Below are 11,246 nucleotides of genomic sequence, written 5' to 3' on the forward strand. Positions count from 1 at the left end.
CCATTTAATTCTGTGAGGGATTTCTGAACGTTTTTATTTATTAGGGCATTAGTTTTTTAATTGACCTTGAAAGAAGACAGTAATTCCATAAGACTTCTCATTATTTAGTAGGGCACTTTTAGTCTCTTCAGCTGTAACACCCAGTATTGAATATATGGCTTTCTTCTTCCCATTAACATGCAACACTCTGGACCTGGGAAAAGTGCTGTCCATTCTTTGCAGAAGAGTTTCTGATTTATTATGAACTTGATGTTTAAATCCATGAACTGGGAGTTGAGCTTGTATAAGGCAACCAGATTTATCAGGAAATGTTGATCTTAAAGGACTGTTCAGTCCTCACCGCTGCATGGATTTTAACTCAAATATAGAACTATATACCACCATCAAACTGGCACAGCAGCATGGCTGTCTGGCACCATAGCAAGAAAAATGACTTTGGCACTCCTGTTGCCTGGGTCACTGAAAAAAGCTTAGAGGCAGGATCTTTAGCGGTGGTAAATCATCATAGCTCTACTTGAAGTTAATTTGCATAGCTAAGGATCTGTGCTCTGCTTTCAGTTCCTGACTCCACCTCAGACTTCCTAGGTTACTCTACTCTAGGTTAATCTCTGCCTCAGTTCTCTATCTGTACAAATGGGGATAATCTTTCACAGGAGTGTTCTTAGGACAAGCCCATGAACAGTTGGGAGGTACTGAGACACTAAGATACTGGGGCCATACTTTCAAATGGTAGTAGTATAAGGGCCCTACCATCAATCAAACCCTGACCCCGCCCCTTGACCCCTTAGCCCCGCCCCCTTGACCCCTAAGCCCCGCCCCTTGATCTCTTAGCCCCACCCACCGGAAGTCCCGCCCCATGGGTTATTACTTCCGGGGTCAAGGCTGCCACATGACCGGAAGCAAGGTGTGTCATGTGACACCCACCCCACCCCTTGACCCCTTTAACCCCACCCCTTGACCTCTGCCCCCCCCCACCGGAAGTCCTGCCCCATGGGGTATTACTTCCAGGGTCAAGGCTGCCACGTGACCGGAAGCAAGGTATGTCATGTGAACCCTCTAACAACTCCTCCCACTGCCCTCTACCAATCAGGATGGGTTTTGCCCCGTAGGACTTCCCCCCCAAGAGGAGCTTTGACCAATCAGGGCGAGTTCCGGAGCGGGGTGTCCTCTCCGGAAGTGGGTCTTGTGACCCCTCTAACAACTCCTCCCCCCCCCACCCTCTACCAATCAGGATGGGTTTTGCCCCGTAGGACCTCCCAGAGAGGAGCTTTGACCAATCAGGGCGAGTTCCGGGGTGGGGGTGTCCTCTCTGGAAGTGGGTCTTGTGACCCCTCTAACAACTCCTCCTCCCACCCCGCTACCAATCAGGAGGGGTTTTGTTCCGATAGGACCAAGAGGAGATTTGACCAATTAGGATGAGTTCCGGGGGCGGGGTGACCCGTCCGGAAATGATTCGTGTGACCCCTCTAACAACTCCTCCCACCAACCTCTACCAATCAGGCCGGCCCGAGAGCAGATTTGACCAAAATAGGGCAGGTTCTGGGATGGGGTGAACCACCCAGAAGAGGGGCGTATGACCCCTCTGCCAATCAGAGCGCAGCACCATCACCCCATAAGGCCCAGCGTCGGGCAGAAGAGGCTGTCTTTTACCAAGAGCACGTGTTTTAGAAATCGTGGAAACATGGACTCCTTCACCACCCCCGTGAGAACTTCGGACTTTGTTTTAGCCCCGAGGGCCTTCAACAAACCGCGGAGAAAGCGCTACATCAGCGACAGTTCCGAGGAGGAGGAGGGGGCAATTGAGGGGAGCCCTTTGGCCCAGCCATTGATGGATACCCCGGACCCTGAAACCCAGCCGCTTGTGGGGCCCCACGATGAGCGTGATGGCCTCTTGTTGGCCACCCCCCGGGAGGAGGAAGGTGATCGCAGCTCGGGGAAGTCACTAGTGGACAAGATGAACGCTCAGGTAAATGAATGCTTAAGAAGTGACGGTCGGGATGGGGTTGTAACGGGGCTAGGAACCAGGGATTGTGTAAATCAAAAACCGAGCAGTGGGGTGCTTACGCTGTTTCTTTTTTGAAAAAAATCTCTCAACAGCTCAATGATGCCTTTCTAGAGGACCCGGAGACTCTGGACAGCATTGCACCAAGCAGCGAAGATGAACCGGGCCCACCTTGTTTTTGCTCAACGCCAATACAAAATGTTGAAGAGGACTCCGAGGATGACGGCTATGAGGAGTTTAGGAGGAGGCTTGGCATGGAACTGACTGAGCCAGTGCCACGTCGTGAGCGTAACAAAGTCATGCGGACTATTGTACGCGTTGCTGTTTATTCTGTTCTTAATCACTGTCTTAGGGAAAAGCTTTTTGAAGATTGTGAGGGCTGTGTCATAGATGCACCAGGCCAGCGGCACCATGACTGTGTGACTTGGACTTCAGTGGATATAAACTGCAAGCTCCAGGGCCTGTGTGCTGAGCTGTGTTTGGAAAGCTTATTAAACACTGTGATTGCCATAGGTTATGCTATGCAATGTCTATGCCTAACCCAAGAACATTTAGCACAAGGGGTGACCTTGATAAATGCTGTGCAATTCAGTGGAGACCCTGACCATGTTTTAAAGAAAATGACCAAACCGGAAGATGCCTGCTTAGAGCGTTATATTGACCGTCTGGTCCGCACAAAAAGTTACAGAACCCTGCTTAAGAAAAAGGCTATTTGTAAGAAATCTAAAAGGATTAAGTTAGAAAATGGTGAGGTGCCAAACATGCGATATAAAACTTGGTAGCTGTAAATTTAAAAAAAAAATCTATTGAAAAGGGCTTTGTGACTATTTGTATTTCTGTTAAAAGGTCTCTGGCCCTTAAGGGAGCTTAAAGTCTTTTTTTCTTTCTTTCTTTTTTTAATGGAGCATCTTGGTTTGTTTTGAAGGAGCTGTATGTCTTTTAAATAAAAAAAAAAATTGTTTGTGAGAACCTAGCTCTTGTGTCTTTTGTGTAAGAGAGACCCATTTACAGCAAAAAAAAAAAAAAAGCTGAAATGTATGTTGTGGGAGGGGGAAAAATACCCTAAAAATGTGTTTACAATAAAACAAACGGGGATGGTTCAGACATGTGGTTGAGTACAATAGAGTTGACTTATTCTGTTGAACTGAACGGGTTTAACCACCCCCCCCCCTCACTGAATAGCCAGGGTGACTGTGATTACTCACCCTTGTTGCCATAGGGTTAATTTTGATGGGGGTGCACCCATAGTAAGGGAGGTGGGTGGGTGAGGATGGTGAGTTCTGATTAATATGAAATGAAATAAAACCTCAGGAGTTTGCAGATGCTATTGGGCAGTTTAAATATAACCCCTGGAGTTGGTGGAACGCTATAGGCCAGTCTAAATATGGCCCAGGAGTTGGTTGAAGGCCACGGGGCACTTTTTCTAGAAATCACCCCCCGTTCCACCAAACTTTAAGCATGAAAGAACATGTTTTTAAAAACAAAAACAAGCCCCAAGACATTCATTGATATCTGCAAAGGGCCCCTCATTTGAAATGGTTACTGTAAGAAGGCCCTACAGGGTGGGGGGAACAAAAAGTATTTGAACTTAAAAAAGAAAAGCAGCCCAATTGTGCAGAAAAACTTATTCCCCACCCCGATCACAAAAGGGAATGCTAGGGAGGGGTGATCCAATCAACCTGCTAACTATTTTGAAACAAAAGAGTTAGGATGGTGTAAAAAAAAAAGAACAAAACCTCAGGTAGCTTGGAGACTGTCTCTTTCAACAGAAACTCTCTTGAATTGCTGCTGGGCTGCAAGTGGAGGTATGTTCCCTGTTTTTTTTTTTTAACTCTGAAAATATATATATATTATATAATGCCATTTTTTGGCCATGCTATCTTAGTAAATAATGGTGCATATCTGTATTGCAGTGTGATCTGTTTAGCATGGAGCCAGTAACTTTAAGTTGCAGTTCATCACCAGGCCAAGGTAAAAACCATTTTTAACTGTAGTTGTGCTTAATAACTTCAGGTATTACATAGGTTGAATAGGGATTTGGGAGCTAATACTAACTAACATTTTGGCTTGTTTTTCTTACCCCAAAGACCCCAAGCGCACATGGCTGGGGCAGGGCGGGGGCCAGAACAACCAGGGATCTTTTTAAAAGCATGTGGGTTTATTGAAAAGTATTTTGTTGCAAACAGTGTTTTAAACTGTGTGTGTGTGTGTGTGTGTGTGTGTGTAAAACATAGGCGGTTTTTAAAAAGTATATGTCTACAAACTGATGGTGATGGTGTGTTTCCAATTAGCAGGGTTTTTACTTTGCAAAATGAGATGTATTTAAAAAAAAAAAAATATTTGTGGGGGTTGTTTTCAAAGTGGTAGAAATAAACTCAAAACCTGTGATTGTTGTACAGCCTGAAATGGATTATTTTGTTTTAAAGCTATGACTTTTTTAAATAGAAAAAACACTCTAATGGATATTATTTTATTTTATTTTAAAGTTTACTAGACAGTTTCATGTGTTTTATTAGAATGTTGTTTGCTTTACAGCACGGTCAAAACTTGAGCGGGTAAAAATGCTCAAAAGAAAAAGGAAAGAGACAATTGAAAAGAAAAATTCACAAGTATCAGTGACAGATGGATGGATGAAGCCGGGTAAATATATTTTGCTTATTAGTCTGGTTAATTTATGAGGTTTTGTATTTTAAGTACATACATAGGTGTGGGTGAGAAAGCTGGCAAAGTTACATTTTTGTAAAATGCTTTTTTTCCCCCCTCCTGCCCCAAGCAGGCATATGCAGCCCTTCTGACAAGGCTGTAGTGGGAGCTACAAGGACCCCTCCCCGAGAACCACCAAAGAACCAGGAATCTGCTTTGAGACCTTTATCAACGCAAAACAGCACAAGAGTGCAGATGAAGCATCAGCCCAGTCCAAACCTCATTTACGTCAAACCCAAGGACAAAACAAAACACTCTGGTAAAAAACATCCATGCAAAGACAACTCCAGTTCCTCAGCGGCCACCGCCACGCCAAGCCCTGAGAAAACTGTGAGCGAAAACGCCCACATTCACAAACCCGGAACAGGCGCTCTAGGGATTGTGAATAAAAAACCAAGGATTGAAAACACCTGCGATGCCAAGGTATTGCAACCATGCAAACACAACTCCAGTTCCTCAGTGGCCACCGCCGCACCAAGCCCTGAGAAAACTGTGAGCGAAAACGTCCACATTCACAAACCCGGAGTAGGCACTCTAGGGGCTCTGAATGTGTGCAGAAACACACACATTCACAAACCCAGAGCAGGCACTCTAGGGGTTGTGAATAAAAAACTAAGGACTGACAAAGATCCCCCATATTCTAGTATTTGGGAAGAGTTTAATGCTTCATTCAGAAAACTGATGGACGCTGTATCTTCGGGGAGTCTAAAACTACGGCATTCTAAAAAGATTTGGAAAAAATACGACGCTTTGTTCAGAAAACTGATGGACGCTGAATCCTCAGGGGGCCTAAAAGAAAGGGGGGCTGGAAAGGGTGGCTCTGATCAGGCATGACTAGGTGTGGAAAGGGGTACCCTCAAGGGTGCACATCAGCTCGTTTGTAAACAAAAGGGCGGACGGCGCTTGGGGGATAAACAGATGGCTGCCAAAAAATTCCAGGCCAGGGTCGCTGTAAAAATTTTAAAAAGGGCTAAAGAGGTAATGAGGGAAAAAAAACAAAAAGAGATGCCCCCTACCAGAGGCTCTCAAACTGGCATGTCTGAAAATGGGGAGGCGAAATCAGACTCTGGTTTAGAAAATTCCCCAGAGTGCTCTCTAGACGGAGGCCCATCGACTCCCAATGCCCCTCACGGAGGCGTCTCAGAGTCTGACTCTCAATTAGTATCGGATGTAGAAGATGCCACTGATGGTTCCGTAGAGGAACCCCCAAGTAACCCTGAAAATGCAGAGGTGTATATGGAGAGAGTGAGAAGTTGGCAACGTGAATTACCTAGATTTGGGGGGTCGGTGTATTGTGAGGAGTTTCGTTTTGTCCATCTTGAGCAAATAAATTCAGCTCAACAGGCTGTTGAAGCCATACACAGAGGGATACAGCTAGTTCTTGATGATGTTAATGGTAGGGTAGGCCCTGATGATTACGTACAGTTACGTTTAGAGAGCCGTCGTTTAACTAACCCTTTGTTTTCAGTCAGAAGAACTAGGGATGAGCTGTCCGCTGAGGATTTCTTGAACCAGACCTCAAAGCTGCTTCAGAGCAATAGAGAATTGCATTTCGATGGGACGTTGCGCCTTGTTGTGACAGTTGTAAAAAATAGGGGTGGGGGCGCTCGAAGAGTTTTAAATTCTATCCTTAGTAGTCAGATTATTCATAAAAAGAGACAATGTTTAGTAGACCTGACTTACACCGGTACCAATCTATGTTTTGCGGGAGGGCTCTTGGCTGTCATGGCCGGTCATAAGCCTACAGATGCAGAATTGTTAGCAGAGGCGAGAAAGTTGCACGAGAAACTGGGGTGGTCAGATCAAAAAAAGGTTATGCTCACTGATGTAGCAAAGTTTGAACAGCATTTAGGAGTTAACATACAGGTGGTGCTGTATGCGGTGAAAGGTGGCTGGGTTTTTTTTAAAACGGGGGGCCCCGTGTACCCTAAGACTTATTTCATCCTGTTGCACAATGAACATTACTATGGGGTTCTGGATGTGAAAAAGTTGTTCGGAGCAAAAAATTACTGTGAGTTTTGCCACACGGTGTACAGTCACGACCATTCTTGCAGGTATCGTTGCCGTCTCTGCTTGAGCGCAACATGCTCTGACAACATGGGTGTGCAGCTGAGGTGTCCTAGCTGTAAACTGTATTGTCGGTCCAAAGAGTGTTTAGACAGACATGTCAACTGTGCGTCAAAAAACCAAGTTGAATGCCTGTCTAAAACTTTGTGCGGTAAGTGTCAGGCGTACGTGGACAAGCAGCACAGGTGTAAAGGGAGGCGCTGTAAGCAGTGTCAGGGTTTGATCGTTGGAGATGTAGACATTCACCTCTGTTTTATGGACAGCCTTAGAAAGCCCGAATCATCAGAAAAGTATATTTTTTATGATTTTGAATGCATGCAGGAGACTGGGTTGCACACTCCCAATTATATTTTTGCAATGTCCCTAAAGCCGGAAAAATCCTGGGAATTTAAGGGTGACGAATGTCTTTCTATGTTTGTTAAGACCTTTATTGGCAAAGAGTTCCGGGACTACACGTTCCTAGCACACAATTCCAAAGGTTATGATGCGTATTTCTGCGTTAGACAGTTACTGAAGGAAAAGATGTGCATAGAACTGATCACTCAGGGCAGTAAACTAATGTGTGTGGAAGTTAAGGCCCTTGGCATTCGTTTTATAGACTCTTTAAACTTCTTGCCCATGAAGCTTAGCAAGCTCCCACAGGCGATGGGGTTTGAAGGTTGCAAAGGGTATTTTCCACATTTTTTTAACACTTTAGAAAATCAAAATTATGTGGGGCCTATGCCCGGTGTGGAGCACTACGGTGTAGAAAGCATGATGCCCAGGGAAAAAGCAGAGTTTCTCGACTGGTATCAAGACCACAGCTCTGAGACTTTTGACCTGCAGAAAGAGCTTGCGTATTACTGCCAGCAGGATGTAAAAATTTTGAGACAGGCTTGTATCCTATACAGAAAAGAAATTATGAATATGACGGAGAAGGTCGATCTAGTAGAGAGAGAACCCGGTAAATTCACTGAGATAAAACTGTGTATAGATCCGTTCCGGTACATAACGCTGGCATCCGTCTGCATGGCTATGTACAGGTTTATGTTTTTGGAGCCTAACACGGTAGCTCTTCTCCCTCCAGACAACTATCACAGACAGAAAAAGAGATATTCGACCCCATCTATCCAGTGGCTGTTGTATATCTCTCAAAAAGAACATATACAAATACGGCACGCTTTACAGGGTGGGGAACTACAGGTAGGCCCCTACTTTTTAGACGGTTATGCCAATATTGACGGGGTACACACAGCCTTTGAGTTTAATGGGTGTTTTTTTCACGGCTGTGTTGCCTGTCATTGTGAAAAAGCACAAAATCCTATGACGGGGACAACTTTTGGGTTTCTTTATTACAAGACGCAGCTCAAGACCGACTATCTAAAACGGCTTGGTTTTGTAGTGAGGACTCTTTGGGAGCACGAGTGGGTGGTGATGAAAGAAACAGACAGGGAGCTTGCGAGCTTTTTAAACCGAGCCCAGTTACCCCAGCCTCTCATGCCTAGGGATGCTCTTTTTGGGGGGAGGACGAACGCCATCCGTCTATATTATAAACCTAAGCCCGGAGAAGAAATCCACTATTATGATTTTACCAGCTTGTACCCTTTTGTAAACAAAACGAAAGACTACCCTATCGGGCACCCCGATATAGTTTATGACAAATTTGGACCCCTTGCAAATTATTTTGGAATTGCAAAAGTTAAAGTGTACCCCCCACGAGGCCTCTTTTTCCCATTGTTACCTGTCAGAGTGGGCGGCAAGCTTATGTTCCCGCTATGCCGAACCTGCGCGGAAACCGTGCAGCGGGAGACGTGCACCCACACTGACGAGGAGAGGGCCATCCTGGGGACTTGGTGCACTGTGGAATTGAACGCAGCCATAGCGAAGGGGTACGTGGTGGCTAAAATCTATGAAATCTGGCATTTTAATGAAAAATCTGATAAACTCTTTTCGGAGTACATAAAATTACACCTCCGCCAGAAACAAGAGGCTTCAGGGTATCCCAGCTGGTGCACAGACGAAGACAAACAAAATAAGTATGTTAACGATTTCTACCAGAAAGAAGGCGTGCTTTTACGCCGACACGAGATCAGGCTAAACCCCGCTAAACGCCAAATTGCTAAACTGTTTTTAAATTCTCTGTGGGGTAAATTCGGTCAAAGAACCAACCTACCCAATACCAGCATCGTGAGAGACCCTGACGAACTCTTTCAGTACCTATTTTCCCCCAACTACGAGGTTTCATCCTGTGAGTTTATCGACGATGAAACAGCGTGCGTAACTTGGAAGCACGCAAAAGACCGTTATTCTGTCTCTGGCAATACCAATGTTTTCATAGCCTGTTTCACCACCGCTTATGCCCGCTTAGAACTATACAACCTCCTAGACGGATTGCAAGAGCGGTGCCTGTACCATGACACTGACTCTGTGATATTTGTGAAAAGGGAGGGGGCCTGGAATCCCCCTCTGGGGGATTATTTAGGGGACCTCACGAGCGAGATCCCACCAGATCAACACATCACCGAGTTTGTGTCGGCAGGCCCAAAAACATACAGGTACAAACTGTCGGGAGGAAAGGCTTGTATGAAGGTCAAAGGTATTACCCTGAACGTAGCAAACTGTGAAAAGATCAACTTTGACAGTTTGAAAGATCTAGTCCTGGACTATTGCACGGGTCTGCGAGAGAACCCCTCAAAAAAGATAGAGGTGCAGCAAACCTCTATTGTAAGAAACAAAAATCAGTGGCAAATAGAGACAAAAACCCTTAAAAAAACACAGAAAGTCGTTTACAACAAGAGGGTCCTAGGAGAAGGGTTTAAAACCCTGCCCTACGGTTTTTGAAAAATGGATACGAGGTGGAGACACCCCTTTTCTGCAATTCTCGCGGGGCCTAGCAACTGCGGGAAAAGTTACTTTATAAAAAATGTATTGGATAATGCCAAACAAACATTGTCTGTTACGCCTGAGAATATTGTGTGGTGTTACAGTTGTTGGCAACCCTTGTATAAAGAACTGCTCTGTAAATACCCCTTTATCAATTTTGTGGAGGGTCTGCCTGATGCTTTTGACGATGACCGTTTGTTTCCTACCAATAAAGTGAACATGATTATCATAGACGATCTGATGAACTCCGCTTGTGAAAGCGATGAAATCGAGAAAGCCTTTACCAAGTACGTGCATCACAGGAACCTGAGCATTATGTATATAGTTCAGAACGTATTTTGCCAGGGAAAAAAGAGTCGCACTATTAACCTAAACACAAAATACATGGTTCTGTTCAAAAACCCCAGGGACAGATTACAAATTGCTACACTCGCTCGGCAAATGTACCCCGGCAAAGCTCAGTTCTTTCTAGAAGCTTTTGAGGATGCTACCAAAAGGCCTTATGGCTACCTGGTGGTGGATTTAAATGCTTCCACACCAGAAGCTTATAGGCTAAGAACTGGTCTTTTCCCTCCAGACTGGCCGGCAGTTTATACTTTAAAAAGAACAACAGCCCTGTATAAAAAGAGATGAATTATTGGCAGGTCCCTTTTTAGCAGCCGGGGTTGCTGACTGAAAACATGTCTAGCTGCGTGAAAAGAAACCTGGGCCTTTTAAAATTACTTAGCAAATCGTCCCCACAGCAAAGGAGGGCTATACTGTGCTCGGCCTCTGACGATCTAGTAGCAGCCATCTCAGAAATAGCGCTCAACACCTTAAAAGGAAACGTACCTTTAACACCGAAGCAAGTGCGTGTGCTGAAAAAGAAACACACGCTTATAAAAACTTTGTGTAATAAAAGGGTTTCACTTAAAAGAAAGAAGCGTCTGGTGAAGCAGTCTGGGGGGTTTATAGGACCCCTGTTAAGTTTTGCTATCCCTCTGATAACGGGGCTTTTAACTAATCGATAATGGAGTATGCAGAAAAAATGTACCTGGTGCCCAGCCGGCAGTTGGAGCAATTAAGTGCTCCCCCTCCGGCAGAGGAAAATATCAGAACGACTGCAACTCGCTTACTGGATGCTGAAATGAAATCTGTTCTTCAAAGAACTGACTTAGGTGAATATGAAAAGGCTAAACTTTACAGCACCGTGCTTCAAAGGTACCTAACGTACGTGAAGCAGAGCGATGTGGACAAAGGAAAACTAAGTCTGTTTCTACCAGAACAGGAACAGAGTGTGACTGCCAAACCCTCCGAAACACCAAAGACCTCAGATTCTGTTGCTCAGGAGGTGTTGGATAACGTGAATAAGCGTTATAAGAAAAATGCATCAGTATTGCTAAATAAGCTGAGCCAAGATAAAAACATTTCTTCATGGACCGATAAAGGGTCTTTTGTGTACAAAGGCTCTGTGGTTAATGGTTCTAACATGCTCGACTTAGTCAGGGCCGTCACCCAGACGCGCTCTGTTCCTAGCAGACATGTACCTAAAGGATGGGATGTGTTTATGAATGCCATGGCGGAACTGAACATGCCATCTTCCATCATGGGCAACGCGACCAACAGAGATCTT

General features: G+C 45.0%; 2 protein-coding genes across 2 annotated transcripts; both read left to right on the plus strand.

Annotated features, from left to right (window-relative positions):
* Positions 1 to 1,294: 1,294 nt before the first annotated feature.
* On the plus strand, positions 1,295 to 2,912 carry LOC141988162 (uncharacterized). The gene is made up of 2 exons (XM_074953994.1): positions 1,295 to 1,966; positions 2,098 to 2,912. Exons 1-2 carry the CDS (start codon positions 1,574 to 1,576, stop codon positions 2,782 to 2,784), a joined length of 1,080 nt encoding a protein of 359 aa, XP_074810095.1. The 5' UTR covers positions 1,295 to 1,573; the 3' UTR covers positions 2,785 to 2,912.
* Positions 2,913 to 3,757: 845 nt separating this feature from the next.
* On the plus strand, positions 3,758 to 5,387 carry LOC141987945 (uncharacterized). The gene is made up of 5 exons (XM_074953777.1): positions 3,758 to 3,807; positions 3,916 to 3,973; positions 4,538 to 4,642; positions 4,779 to 5,348; positions 5,380 to 5,387. The coding sequence occupies exons 2-5, from the start codon at positions 3,931 to 3,933 to the stop codon at positions 5,385 to 5,387; spliced, it is 726 nt and encodes a 241-aa protein (XP_074809878.1). The 5' UTR covers positions 3,758 to 3,807; positions 3,916 to 3,930.
* The last annotated feature ends 5,859 nt before the right edge of the window (positions 5,388 to 11,246 follow it).

Source organism: Natator depressus, chromosome 5 (genome assembly GCF_965152275.1).
Source record: "Natator depressus isolate rNatDep1 chromosome 5, rNatDep2.hap1, whole genome shotgun sequence".
In the NCBI taxonomy this organism is placed as follows: Eukaryota; Metazoa; Chordata; order Testudines; family Cheloniidae; genus Natator; species Natator depressus.

Coding starts and splice junctions, on each gene's coding strand:
- LOC141988162 (XM_074953994.1), top strand. CDS start 1,574: ATGACCCCTCTGCCAATCAGAGCGCAGCACCATCACCCCATAAGGCCC. Junction 1,967..2,097: donor TGGACAAGATGAACGCTCAG/GTAAATGAATGC, acceptor ATCTCTCAACAG/CTCAATGATGCCTTTCTAGA.
- LOC141987945 (XM_074953777.1), top strand. CDS start 3,931: ATGGAGCCAGTAACTTTAAGTTGCAGTTCATCACCAGGCCAAG. Junction 3,974..4,537: donor CAGTTCATCACCAGGCCAAG/GTAAAAACCATT, acceptor TTTGCTTTACAG/CACGGTCAAAACTTGAGCGG. Junction 4,643..4,778: donor AGATGGATGGATGAAGCCGG/GTAAATATATTT, acceptor TGCCCCAAGCAG/GCATATGCAGCCCTTCTGAC.